General features: G+C 38.7%; 3 protein-coding genes across 3 annotated transcripts; all 3 read left to right on the forward strand.

The window, feature by feature from the left end:
* Window positions 1–141: 141 nt before the first annotated feature.
* Window positions 142–1,404, forward strand: GLRG_00832 (uncharacterized protein; the record flags this gene model as incomplete). Its single annotated transcript, XM_008091517.1, has 1 exon — window positions 142–1,404. One exon carries the CDS (start codon window positions 142–144, stop codon window positions 1,402–1,404), a length of 1,263 nt encoding a protein of 420 aa, XP_008089708.1.
* Window positions 1,405–2,338: 934 nt separating this feature from the next.
* Window positions 2,339–2,527, forward strand: GLRG_00833 (uncharacterized protein; the record flags this gene model as incomplete). Its single annotated transcript, XM_008091518.1, has 2 exons — window positions 2,339–2,439; window positions 2,476–2,527. 2 exons carry the CDS (start codon window positions 2,339–2,341, stop codon window positions 2,525–2,527), a joined length of 153 nt encoding a protein of 50 aa, XP_008089709.1.
* Window positions 2,528–11,637: 9,110 nt separating this feature from the next.
* Window positions 11,638–12,181, forward strand: GLRG_00834 (uncharacterized protein; the record flags this gene model as incomplete). The annotated part of the gene is made up of 2 exons (XM_008091519.1): window positions 11,638–11,699; window positions 11,767–12,181. The coding sequence occupies 2 exons, from the start codon at window positions 11,638–11,640 to the stop codon at window positions 12,179–12,181; spliced, it is 477 nt and encodes a 158-aa protein (XP_008089710.1).
* Window positions 12,182–14,919: the final 2,738 nt, after the last annotated feature.

A 14,919-nucleotide genomic window follows, 5' to 3' on the forward strand; every position in this document is an offset into this window, starting at 1 on the left:
TCCTCACCTTCTGCGAATTTACACACCGAAGCCCAGGGCCTCGCCCAGCAGCATCTGCCCTTCCTCGAACCCCCTTACCACCCATCCTCTCTATCGACAACGCCCCTTTGACCACCATCTCCTCCGACTCTCCGCAATAACATGGACGACCCGGGCTGTTCATGGCCTTTCTGGAAGTTTGGGATGAAGAGAGACGATCTCTCCACCAAGCTACAAGATAAATACAACACCCTCCCGTCCAACATCCAAGACCCCGAAGCCTTCCACAACGATGTCTGCGAGATCTCTCGTATTGCCGTCACCGCCGACGAGTTCCACCGTATGATGGCTGATCGTAAGGAGCAACGTCTCCAGGAACTCAATGCCTCCCTTGATCTCGCTGCAGTCGAGATCATTGCCAACCCCAAACTGGTCGGCACGGCGCAGTGGTCCTATGCCCTGCAGCTATTCCGGACACGCTCGCTCGACTCCCTCGTGCGACTGTTCTCGAGTTACCTGCCTGACGACTACTCTTGCACGCAAGGCTACTACCCGGCCTCGTCCAACGGCACTTCCTTCAGCGATCGTTCTAGCTCTCGTACCGCGAGTACCAACCTGAGCAGCCTCGACGATGTCGACGGTCCCTGCTTCTTTCACGATGACGACCAAAAGCCCATTATGACGCATGAGCCTTTGCACATCTCGACTTCCATTTCCTCCTCCGCCATCACTACCGACCTACCTCCCTCCCCCCGCTCCATGACGACCCTGTCCGAAACCGCTGCATCATCGCCCATCGACCAGGAACACAGCTATGTCCTTCACAACCTCACGCCTGCGCGAACTTTATCGTTCTCCGGATCGGAATCCGGCCGTTTCCAAGGGAGACAATTTCAGTGTGTTGACGACGACGACGAGGAAGATACCTCACAGTCCGAAGACCCTGACTCCCTGACGACATCGGTATCCGACCTACATGATGATCATTTGACGCGTGAATCTACTGTGGAGGAAGAGCAACCTAACGAATACACCGAGAATGCCATTGAAGATTACGAATGCGAAGAAGAGTTTCCCACGACCCAGCTTCCTTTCGATCTCTGTGACGACATCATGGAGTCTTCGGAGACCCCAACTCCTATACAAGAAACAACAGCCAGAACAACAACATCGGCAGCCGCGGCGGCGTCTTACCTCGATAGTAAATCTTCTTTTCGTTCGATACCCCAATCCTTTCGCGCACTCTCACCAAAGATACCCCATCTCCGCCGCCGTGACGCGAGTCCCGCCAAGAGCAGCATTAGTAGCAGTACTGTTAGTAGGAGGAGTCCTGAAGAAGCAGCGTGTCGTATACAGAAGCTCCAGCCTGACGCTGCACGCGTACGGGCAATGGTGGCCAGGGAGCGGAGGAGAGGACTGGACTAGCATGCACGGCGGCCGGGGACGGCGCACGCTGTATATATGTCCATCAAGTGTACATACAACTGTATCATGAGTTCTAATCCGTTTTCCCAGTTTATCCATGACCATGACCGTAGGCTAAGCCCCAGTTATAGCGATCATTCCGTCCGTTTTGTGCTCAGAGTGGTCTCCACAAACGCGATTTGTATGATGAGATATGACTCGGAAGTGAGCATGGCCACATAGTCGAAGCGCTGCTGTTTGCTTGTCCAGGGATAAGTATGTTTTAGAGACGACACGCGGGTATCGCGTGTGCGTACCAATCGCGCCGATGCCATACCGTTTTATCAGATCCGTTTGTGCGAACCCGCGCGGAACGTGATCTCGGTGTCGTGACAGTCTCGGTCTCTCGGTAAGCCCGCCCCGGCTGACTGTGTCAGGTGGTCCCCTTGTACCTTGCCCCCGTCGCGGTGGTGTCGAGTGACCTTAATACCCACTAGGCCCTTCCCTTGTCATGTTCTATTTTCTGCTTTCACCTTGGGGGGGATGTGATGACGTACGAGAGAGGAAACGAGGCAAAGTCTTCTCGTTGCTTCCATTTCAGATCTTACGATGCAGGTCATGTGGCCTGTCTTACGTTGAGGTGAGGGTGAGTGACCGTCTTTGTTTTGTTTTTGTTTACACGGCATGACAGCTTCGCTTCCCTCCGCTGCCTCAGTGGCCGCTGCCCTTCATAATGGGATTGTTTGCCACGCTCACATTACGATGTTTGGTTATGTCTTGGTGATAAGTTTCTTTTACTATCCGGACGGAATCGCACTTATTCAAGCATAGTACCAGAATACACTAGTGTGATATTCAAGCCATCCAAGCCCGTGGCTCCGTAGGTAGGTAGGTAGGTAGGTGTCTGCTCCGTAGACCTCGCCGAGATGTGGTCCACGCGTCCGTCCGCGCGGAGATGGGGTACCTCATGAAAGCCGTGTGCAGGGTCTCAGGACTTGCCAAGATCACGTCGAAGGCCGTTTACGGCGACGTCTTCGCAGATGCAAGCAATCTTATGTGAGTTACAGTTGACAGCATCTCAGACTTGAATAGAGATGCTGCCCAGGAAGAACATATTTTAACCTCGAGCCTGAGTTGGCGTTGAGCATCCCTGAATGCATGTGTGAGAAAGGCCAAGTAGAGCCGGTTGGGTTAAAAAGTTCCCACAACCCCGTTGCTAGTACGATCAAATCGCTCAGCCGATGTAACTGTATGAACATGACTGGGAATGGAAGAGTTCGTCATAACCAAGAAGGTCCTTACGTGGAGATAGCCTCACGCGCGCCCACTTCGTCTATAATGCTTGCTCCTCCGCAACTTCGATCGCGGCATATCCGGTTTCCCGTGCCCAAGCAATAACCTAGCCAACTTACTCGAGACTGAACTGTGTTCAAGGACAACGAACTGCGAGACTCTCGGCTCTCATCAAGGAGCCCAGTCTTGAGACTGGAGATTGAAGTCTTGGCCGGTTGTGAAGGGGCACGGCTCAGAGACTTTAACGAGTTTCTTCACTAGATATACATGTTCCGTAATGCCAGTCTGGATCAATAGCCTGACAATCAATCCTAGACTTCCAAAGCTCCTCATAGTAGAAGAGCTGGATATTTGACAATAATTGCAAGGTAACACTCGCCAAGGCTACTTTCAAAAGCCTACTGATAAGGCTCGTATTACAGATATTGGGCCCGGGTATCTACATCCGCCGACACGACACCCGATACCGACTTCGTCAACCTGTATATGGAATGGCTGTACTTGGAGCAAGCAAGCTTCCATAAATACAGTCAGACCACTGCTACAGACATAGTTCAGGAGAGAACTCGGTGAAAGGTTTATTTGTGGGCTGTTAGGTGATCTTCTGCTGAGGTGTGATTGCAGAACAATAGAACGGTTTGCGAAGTGTTGGTGTTGCGATGTTGACCATCGCCTGGATATTGGCGGTATAGATTAACGCCGATCGGCCGGAATAACTACGGCCAATTCGCCATGGATCCACCAGATCCACAGGGATATTACGCAGTAAATTCGCCACATAATCCTACAATAGTTTTCCTTCTTTACGTATAATTCAGGACTAGTATTTACCCCTATTATTTATTACTTACCTATTAATACGTATAGTTAACTATATTACTACCTTAGTAAAACTAATACTAATTAGTAGTTAACTTTACTATAACTACTACTAAAAATACTATAGATTAGTAAGGTATTATAAAAAGAGGTAATAACACTGTTAACTATTTATAGAGGCCTAGAGTAGGCTTTACTAAAAAACGTTACTATAAATACCCTTATAACGCTGTTATACTATACGCCCTTATAAGTTAATTACTAAGATAATAATACCTAACCTCCTATAGTTAGTAAAGGCCTAGTAATTTACGTCTATATATATAAGCCTTATTACTTTATAAAAAGCACTCTTAACTATAAAAAACACCTTACTTTACGTACTAACTTATTATTAATTAGTAATTATTTACCCTTTATCTTCTTTTATTATAAGCCTATAAAGCTTACTAACTTTTTTTTTTTTAAATATCTTTTCCTATTTCCTCTAAGTTATTTTATGTTACTAACGTAACAGCCTTTATTATCTATAAGCCTATTATAAGCCTTCTCTTTCTAAGTTTTATTTAACTATAAGTCTTTATAATTATTTATACTACTAGTAGTAAATCCTCTAATAGATATATACGCCCTTTAATAATAGTTAAGGGAAACGCCTATAACTAAGAGGTAGTTAGGCTAATAGAGGGTAATTATAAGTAAGTAACTAAGATAAGCTACTAAGGTAAAGAAGGCGTAAATAACGTATAGGGTAATAACGCTTTTAGGCAGCCTAAGGTAATTTACCCTAAGTACATGCTACTACCTAACGCTACTAAGTAAGTAGAGGTAATTATAAGAAGATACTAAGTGCCTAAAGGACTAAAAGAATTTATCCTTACTAATAGATAGTAAAAGGACTATATTACTAAGCTGCTATAAGATCTTATAGCTACTAAGAGGAGGAACACGCTTACTACTATTACTACGTTCTATATCTCTAAGTATAAATACTATAACTATCTATATAGTATCCTTTAAGAGAAGATATAATTTAACTTTAAAGATTAGTTAGTTAAAGATTTTACTATATTACTAAATAAAGTAACTAAGAAGTTATATAACTACCTTACTAGCTAAAGATTATAAGTTAACTAATTAAAGAATTTAATAGTTATGTTATAGATTTATAAAGCTACTTATAATAATAAGTAAGTTATATAAGATAAGGAAATAATAGTAGCTATTACTTATAAAATAAAAAGGTTTAAAGAATAGCTAATAAATACTAATTTTTATAAAGATATTACTAATATAGTAGTGTTACCTATTAAGGCTATACTTATAGCTAAAGCAGATAAATAAGTAACTACTTATAAATTACTAGTAGTTACTAAAGTAACTTTATATAATAACCTATTATTTATCTCTCCTTAAGCCTTATTACTATAGAAACCCTAAATAATAGTAATAATATATAAGGCTTAAGTCTAACTACGCTTTTTATAAGTAGTAACGCCTGCTATAACTACTATAATAGTAAGTAGGTAATATAGCCTAACGCTAAGGTAATTAATAGACTTAATAAAGTTCTATATAAATAATCTAGGTTTAATATATAATAGTAGCCTATATAAAACTATTAACTTAAAGTTACTGTTTTTCTATAACCTTTATGTTTATATAGGCATACTATAAAACTACTATAGCGTAGTAGTAATAGTAATACTTAAAGGGGAGCTATATAAGTATTATACTACCTTATTACTTAGTTATTCTAATAATTTTAATATAATAATAGTAAAGCTTAAATAACGCTTTAAAGGGGATAAGGTATACCTTTTACGCCTTACTAAGCTTTACTATACTTTATTTAATTTAATTACTAGAGAAAACACTAGTAAGAGTAAGCTTAAAGTGCTTAAATTACTTATTACATAAATTACCTAGCTAGTATAAGTAACTACTTATAATAGCACCTTATATAATAAAGATTATTATAAGTAGTTACTTACTTACTACTATAGTGTACCTAAATACTTTATTACTATCCTTAATCTACCCCTAACCTTTAGTAGCCTCTATATATAACTATATAGTAGTATAGTAAATTTACTTTTTTACTATAAATTATAGTTATACTTTATTACTAGTAATAATAATAGTAATAATTAATATTAAGTTAACTATAAGTATAATAGCTAGTATAACTATAAGCTAATATACCTTATAGCTAGTTATAAGGCACTTTATAGTTAGCTAGTAGTAAAGCACTATATAATAGTAATCTGTCTAAGAAGTGCTTTATCTATAGTAAATTAGGCTGTTAGTTAACTAAGCATACTAAAGAGGAATAATAAGCCTCCTTTATATAGTATAAAAGTACTTACTTTATATAGGCTTTATAAGCTACCTTTAGTTACTTTCTTATTAACTATAAAGGTAATAAGCTAATTTATCTTAAAGAAGTAAGTAAAGATAGTAAGACTTACTTATTAGATAGTAAAAACTATAGATCTACTACGTTTTTTACTATAACTATATACTTTAGTAAGTAGTTAATTAATAGCCTATTAACCTATAAGAAGTTATATAACTAAGTAACGTTTTATACTATTACCTATAAAAATCTATATAAAGAAGAATTACCTAACGTAACTATAAAAAGTAGTAATATCTTTATATTTAATAACTACTACTTTATATCTACCTTTTAAGGTATTATACCTAATATAGGTGTAGCTAAGATATTTATAGCTAGCTAGTAGTAGTACTTTACCCTTAAAAAACACCTTAGTAAAAAGATCTTACTAGATACTACCTATACTAGTAAAGTAATAATTTACTTTAGTAGTAGGGATTACTATAAATCCCTTAGGGTAATTTATATACTTATACTAATTAGTAAGCTTATTTTTTATATAATAATAAGTAATATACTATTTCTTTTTTACTTATAAGATATAAATTACTATAGTATAAAATTTAATAATCTTACTAACTAGCTTATTAAGAATAAGATTATTATGCCTATTACCTAAAAATAGGGCTATATATAGATACTTTTAGAGCTGCCTAAGAGCGCTATTATAGAGTAACACTTAACTAATAGTAAATTACACTAAATTTACTATAGGTTTAGCTACTTATTAGTAAATTACTTTTATAAGTTACTTAAATAAGTAGGTAAATCTACCTCCCTTACTATACTTAAAGAGATTAATAAGTACTACTATTACTACTAACTTAACGTAAAAGCGCCTAGCTACTTTAAATTTATACTATATAATAACTATAAATTTAATTATAAAATCTTTATTAATATAATATATATAAATAGTAATAAGCCTATACTTTATATAGTTAACTTAGCTACTATATTTAATATAGTAAGATTTTTATATTTAGTTACTATAGAGTATATATAAGAGGCACTATAAATATACTAAATTAATATATATCTTAGGCTACCTAATTAAATTACTACTAACACTAGCCTAAATTTTTATATAGCTAAATTTAAATATACTACCTATATATTATTTATTAAGGTTAATAAAGTGCTTATTAAGGCTTATTAATCTATTAGTAAGGTTAAGTAATACTATACTGCCTTTTACTATACGTATAAGATTATTTATATAAATAGTAATTATAAGCCTAAAGTTACCTTTTAATTAGCTATTAAAGCTATTAATAATACTACTAGCCCTAATAGTCTTATGCTAACTCTACTTATTTTTAAGGTATACCCCTATATTATAAATAATTTACTACCTACCCCTTCTACTATATAGCGTACTAAAGTAGTAAAAAAAGGAATAAACGTAGTATAATAAATCTATATAAAGAGATAAGTATATAATATATTAGTAATATATAACAGCCTAAATATAATAAATACTATAGCGCTACCCCTTTAATTACTTATCTATATATAGTATAAGAAAGATAGCTAGTAAGGCCTATTTTACTTACTTACTAATAATAGTACTACCTATATTATTAAATTACCTTATAGCCTATATAATTTTTATATTACTATAGTAAAGCTATACTATATAGTATAAGAAGAAGGCTAATTAGCACTACTACCTATAACAGCTAAAAAAGGTAATAATCTTATATAAGTATAAAAAGAAGAGCCTATAATAGCTAGTAAATCTATAAAGGAAGTATATAATACTATTATTATTAATAATAGGTAACTACTATAATAAGGCTATAGACGCCTATAAAAGAACCTAATTACTATATTCTTTTATAAGATACACCTTACTGTTAACGTTTCTAACGTATACCTTACTATAAAAGAAGAAGCTAACTATATACTTACTATTAAACTATATAAAAAAGGTATTATTACTACGCTAGGTAAGCCTTTTAAAGAATCTAATAAGGTAGAGGTAAAAGCCCTTATTAACTATAGTGTGTTTTATATTATTACTTATAATAAGAAAACATATAGTAATATATAGATCTTTAAGTTATATATAGTATATAAGGTTAAAGAGAAGAATAAGTAACTATATAAGAAATTATAGTTAGTTATTTAAGGTTATACTAATAATAGTAAGGAGATAGTCCTTATATAGTTACTTACTATCTAATAGATAGCCTAGTAACTTATCCTTACCCTTACTTTATTACTTTTATAATATAGGTTTTACCTCTAGTTATGTAATATTACCTAGGCGTATACCTAATCTATAACACTACTTAACTACATTATTCTTATAAGACTTCTTATATAAATTTACTATCTTTACCCTAGTAACTTTATTATAAAGGTAATAAAGCTACTTTATAGTATTACTAAGGCAGGCACCTACTAGTAGGCTATATATAACTACTATTATAAAAAGAATCTCTAGATAAATTTATTAACCTTTAACCCCTACCTACTTATTTTATTACCTAATAATAAAGATTTTAGCCTTATTAGTATATAAATAGATAATATAATTAGCCTTATAGATAATAAATTCTCTACCTATAAGGAGAAAAAGCTTAAGAAGGTAACTTTTACTATAAAGCCTAAGTAACTATTAACTATTAATAATTTTATTACCTTTAATAGTAGTATGCTTTCCCTTAGCTATAATAGTAAAATAAATTTTTAGTAAAAGGATTAAGGTAAAAAGCTTTAGCCTACTAATATAAATTTGCCTACTACTAAGTAAGATTTTATTTAGTAAAAGGCCTATAGGGCGTATATTATATTAATCTGCTAACCTAAGGCTTACTTTAGCTATTTAGTTACTATATAACACTAAGAACCTATAGAGAAAGAGATTAAGGCTCTTAACTACTAAATTAAGTAGTAAATAAATTACCTTAACTACAGCCTACTTTTTTAGCTAATTAACCTTATAACTATAAAGCTTTTTATTTTTATTAACAGCTTATTTATAAATAACTATAATTTTACCTTATAACTTAGCTTTATTATTATACTTACTAATAAAAGTAATATTATATAACTTACTACTAATAGTAAGAAATTTATACTTATTAGTAATATTATCTACTTTAGCTTAATAAAGTATAAAAAAGTTATATATAGCGTACTAGCCTCTAAAGTCTATAGTATAGTTACTAGCACTAATATTACTTATATAATTAGTATTATACTTATAATAATTACTAACTACCTTAAGTTACTATAAATCCTAATAATCCTTTATACTAACTTATACTCCTTTTATAAGTGCCTTATAAAGCTTAGTACTACTAAAGAGAAGTAACTTATAATTAATATTATAGCGCTTTACTAGTTATATAAATAACATAAGATCTATAAGATCTAATAGATATAAGGAGAGGATAACCTAGTAAATAGATTTATAAAAGTATTACTTAATAAAGCGCTAAAGTAGTTAATTAATAATAGTTAATTAGAGATATAGATAAATAGATAGGTTTTATATACGTAATAAATTATATATATAAAAAGTATTAAATACTTTTTAGCCTTTTGTTTTTATTACGTTTTTAGGCCCTTTATAGATAACTAGAAAATAGGGATAATTTATAGCACTTTAGAAGGTTACTAGTGTTATAATATTAACTATTGCCTAGATATTAGCAGTATAGATTAACGCTAATTAGCTGGAATAACTATAGCTAATTTGCTGTAGATCCACTAGATCTATAGGGATATTACGTGGTGAATTCGCCGCGTAATCCTACAATAGTTTTCCTTCTTTACGTATAATTCAGGACCAGTATTTACCCCTATTATTTGTCACTTGCTTATTAATACGTACGGTTAACCGTATCACCACCCTGGTGAAACCAACAGTTGGAGTCTGGAGGTCATCTGACGATGAAAGACAGAACACACCAAGTGATTATCGATACGTTCCTGTTCAAATTCTGAGTTGAGCCATCGCATCGCCATGGTAGCATTTACTGGGTTTGATCGGGTTGGGCTCCTCATATCTCCGGTACCAACATATTAGGTGAATATCTATGGCGGCCCCTCTTAATTTTTCGACCTCTGGCACGGGTTATATGTGCCGTTGTAAAATCAGACAGCCACAAGATGTATCTCGAAGTTACATTGACAGCCTTAATTGTCCCATCTGTGGTTGAAGCGATAATTTAAGTTGCATATATGATCAAATGTACCCTAGACCAAGTTCGCTAGTATGTGCTGCAGAGTCAAAGCCGAAAGGCGAATTCCTTGGATGATATAAGAAATGCATACCCATACTTCAGAGCGGAGAGGAGGCCTGTGGAAGGGACCATAGAGTCAAATGCTACAACACCAGCGTGCAGGCCCATCGTTTCAAGAAGTTAGAATATCAACAACTCACGCATTAACTACGTGCCGTTCTGCTAGTCATCCATATGAAAACTAGCTTTGGCACCGTCTTGTCCAAGTACAAAAAGCCCGCGCTATGTGGCTACTTTATCCGTAGTTCCGCCATTGCCTAAATCATCGGTTGCGTCTTCTCTATCGGGGTGGTAGGCCACAACCCCTAACCAATCTGACCACCCTGAGCAAAACCTGACTACTTTGAGCAAAACAAGTTGCTTGGATATATAAAACAAGATTCCATTCGGTCGGAGTACTAACCCTCAAGTACCATATCCCCGAACCCCGCGATTTTGCCAAGGCGCCATAGCTTTGGTCAGCTTCTTTTGATTCGTGCCATAGACAACCTTCTCGCTTAATGGATGTGCCAATATCTTGCTCAGAGCCTTTTGGGAAATGACGGCTTACTCTGCAGTTCATCCGTTCCTCTGGCGATAGGGTGCCTGCGAGGGCTTCAAGTTTCTTTGGGCACCGATCTTGGCTCCTCAGAGGAACGGGGCGCCGGGTCCATGAAGTGTCTCCGAGAACTCCATCCACTTGTGTTTCATGGAACACGAATGCCAACGGGCTGCGCCACGAGTCTCCCCGTCGCCCGCAACCCGCGCGGCATCGTGCCAAGCTAGGCCAAGCAGAGCCAAGCCAAGCTGCCAGCTTCGTCTCTGCGTTCCCCCATTTCCCCGTCCGCGTCTGGTGGCATGACCTTGGTGCGATGCCACGTGAAGAATACCATATTACAAGTCGTTGAAGTAAAATCAATAGGCGAGAACCAATATTGGAGCAAAACATTAAATATTGCTTTGTTTGGTCTAAACCCTGGTTGTAAGAGCCGAACCGCAATCGCTAAGTTATCGCTCTCCGAAATGTCCAAAAAACACTTCTTTGGACTGTTAGCGAGTCAGCGCTCCAAAGCATGTAACTGAATGCTAGAGTAACAGATTACTAAAAGACTTGCATTTGCCACGGACAAAAGAAGCAACGCCAAATGCTTCGGGGGCAGTCATATCACAGAATACTACATAAGCTTAACTGCTTGGCGCCTACGATCCACTTCTGACACCATATCCGAGGAGTTGTGCCCCTTTCCCCCCTTGGAGTTCCCCGGCCTTCTCAGGTACGGCCCCTATGGCGTAAACCCAAATTGACACCCATGTTTTAAACTCATTCACCTAATATCTCGCGGTTCAAATCTTGATTGCCCTTTGGTACTTTTTGCAAGAGCTGCTATTCTGCTGACGGCATTACTTCTTATATTATGCCCGTCTTCCGTCGCATTCTCTTTGAAGTGAAAGAGGTAAGACTTGTCTCTTTTGTCATCTGAGCGTTTCCATCCATCAGTTAATATGCAACCTTCAGAAATTGTTGCCATCCTGGCAGGCACTTACACCCTTCTCAACACATCAGCGTACGTGCATCATATTCCCACTGGCCCCCATCGGCAGCCACGTTTGCTGACGCCAGAGAGCTTGTAGAACCCGCGATGGCGTGCCTGTAGATGACCCAACATACGGTTCAAACCCCGTCGGCATCCTCACATACAGCAAAACCGGCTTCATGTCGGCCACCCTCACATCTACAAACCCCGAACACCGCCCAGCGAGCCTTACATTCCCCTTCGAGGAAGGCCAGTCAGACGTGGAGTGGGCCTTGGTCGGCAAGCATAGCATCGGGTACGCCGGGCCATTCTCGATTAGTGGCGATATCCCTGCGTCTGCTACCGACGGCCAGGTTTTCCATGGCCCATTGACGGTTGCAAACGTCCCGACCATGGTTGGCGCCGTTCACAGACGTAACTACACAACATTTGAGAATGGGACGCTGCTGCGTATCACGTCGCAGAGGGATGGGTCGAATCGAGGAGAGCTCTGGTGGAAAAGGCTAGATTAATCTCCAAATATCTGAGGTGATTCTAGTTGAAGATTGTTAATCCTATGAGCACAAGATGTCACATCATCCATTGACAATGTCAGGCCCGAGTTTTGAGGCGAAGTGGAACATCTCCGTGTTTAACTACATAGTTTTATGATATTATAGCGTCAAGTCATTCAATCTACTGATCAAGCCTTTGTATGCTAAACGAATTCGGTGAAGTTATTCGAAGCTGCAAAACCTTGGAGGTGGTCGAGTATAACTTGTATCCGTGCCGATTTCCTGTTTGTAGCTTATTCTTTTCTCCTTGGTCACAATAGGTTCGACAAACCATCAATAGGATGGCTTAGCCCAGAGAGAAATACTCTTCATATCAACGAGATTCGTGCCAGACTCAACTTCCTTGCCTCCACTGATTACGTCATCTGACTCTTCCATTGTCCGAGAAAAAAAAAGAAAGAAAAAAAACCTTAAAGGTCGGCATAAAGGCCGATATCGCTTGCATGGGCACCCTGTTGTGTTCTTGGTAAAAGTGTACTCAGTATGGAGTGTACAATGAAGTTCGACTAAAGGGGGAAATTATGTAAACATAACCAAAACGATAACAATAGCCATGCTATATTGTGAAGATGACTTGATCTCCTACTCATGTGTTCAATTCAATATGAGACACTGCATGCTTCTTGCATCTTACAGTTCCAATATACACGCCTGTCTCGCTTTGTTGCATACTACATGCCATCCTACTATTGCAATGCCGATCATCGCCAACTATCGTCAATGACGGGGCTTACCTCCAACCTGCCCCGCCATTGCAGCAGTGGTTATACTGCCTTTCAACCCCTATTATTCGTTACCACTTCGACCTAGGTCACCGCACCTGTGACAGCTACATAATTAACGCGGTTGACCTAGCGCACCCATGAGATTGATTCGTGTGACAATTGTGTCGACAGGAATCCCTTCATAGGAAGCAGCATGGATTATCACACTTTATTCACTGTAGCAAGTAAGCAGTTCTCAAATTAGTATACGGCAATCGGAAATCTTTAAGTAAACAGAGAACTCAAACCACTTCACGTTACCCGCTGACCAGATAATTACTAATGCCAGTTTATTATGCGTAAAGTATCATCAATGTAAATCGGACATTATTACTTATTCGAACTGATGAGATAGATTAAGTAGTGACAAAGAACGCTTCCGGCAATTGCGGTCTTGTGGTCTATACCTTTATTGCTGTTTGCCGAACTGCATCATGAAGCCACACTTCTGACAGTGATGTCTATGACGGCGCAGGGGCTTGCATTAGTCTTGCGTGTGCATGTAAGGAGGACATTTACGGTCAACAGGAACAGGCCATTTCGTTGATGCCAGGCCGAGGGGATACATCACAATCCATGACTGAAGAAACCTAAAGGATCATATGACCGTTGATCAAGTCGATGAAGACTCAAAAGTACCATTAGGTGTCAATCTGTTATCGCCAACGTCCCGGCGCCCACCTGCCACATCATTCTTAAGGCTGTTGGCAGCATAGTTGAAGTGAAGTCTAACCCTGTAGTTGATTGGTATTATCAGGTGTCCGTACCGTGTTAAGTGATTAAGATGCGACACAGGCCAGAGGTGCTGCGTATCGGGTGATACGTATCGTGGTATTCGTGCACCGGTTGAACTGCGCTAGAATGCCCATGGGGGTCTAGGCCGATTATATTCGATCAATAGGACGTCGATCAAGAATTTCTGCCTGCAGATTAGCTGCCAAACCAGTTGATGAGTCGGCAGTAGTGACTGGTCACTTGGGTGGTTTGTAATTCCTTGTTTCCTTGTGACTTCCAATCAACCTTCCATTAAGGAACTGTAATGCTGTTCACCACAGCCTCTGATTGGCCAATTCATTAACTGCATATGTTCTAAGCTTCTTCCAACGAAGGGACCGGGCTGTCTCTTCAGGGGAAAGTTTCTTAAGATGAAGACGCTATCTCCATATTATCAACCCCATACCTCTGGTTGTGTTGTGGAGTCTATCCATCAATGACGAAGCATCGAGCCGATAAATTTGAGCGAGGGAGAACATTCTCAATCTTGCATGTTCACATATGGGAATCGGAAGAATCTTGTGCCACCTTTGCTTCCCACGTTTCTTATCTACAGGTAGCGACGGTGTGGGAGTGCTGTGACGTTGGGGCGTTTCCGGGTGAACATTTAACACTTCGAGCAAATGCATTTGTGCCGGCAAGCCGCGATTGGTATGGGGAAGGGGTTCCATGAACGCATAAAATTTGGACCAGGCTATCCGTACTCAGCAACCCACCACCCCCCATTGCCAGAATGGAGAAGTATGGGCCTTCGTCCTAGGGAGTTTACTCTTGAGGCCCATTCGTCGCCCCAGGTCAAGTGTCCTGCTCTCCATGGGGAAAATCATGAAGCGGACGCTTCCACGGGGGAAAACGCATCCCCGAGCAGGGGCTCGGTCTGTTCGGGCCATTTGTGGACCCTGAGGGGTCTCCTCCAAATACAAATGCACTGATAGGTTACTTTGTATGCAAATGACGAAGAGAGCCGCATCGTTGTTGCAGGCTAGACGATCACATTTTGCACTACCTACCACCGACACCGGCATGCTTGCCGTCGTTCCCCAGAAATGAACTCACGAGCCCCAGAATGCTGGCTCCAAACTATGGGGCAAGAAGATTCAGGTTATGGGGACCACCGGATACTTTTATTGACAATTGGGACCCTTGGTTCCCGGAATT

Source organism: Colletotrichum graminicola (genome assembly GCF_000149035.1).
Source record: "Colletotrichum graminicola M1.001 genomic scaffold supercont1.2, whole genome shotgun sequence".
In the NCBI taxonomy this organism is placed as follows: Eukaryota; Fungi; Ascomycota; class Sordariomycetes; order Glomerellales; family Glomerellaceae; genus Colletotrichum; species Colletotrichum graminicola.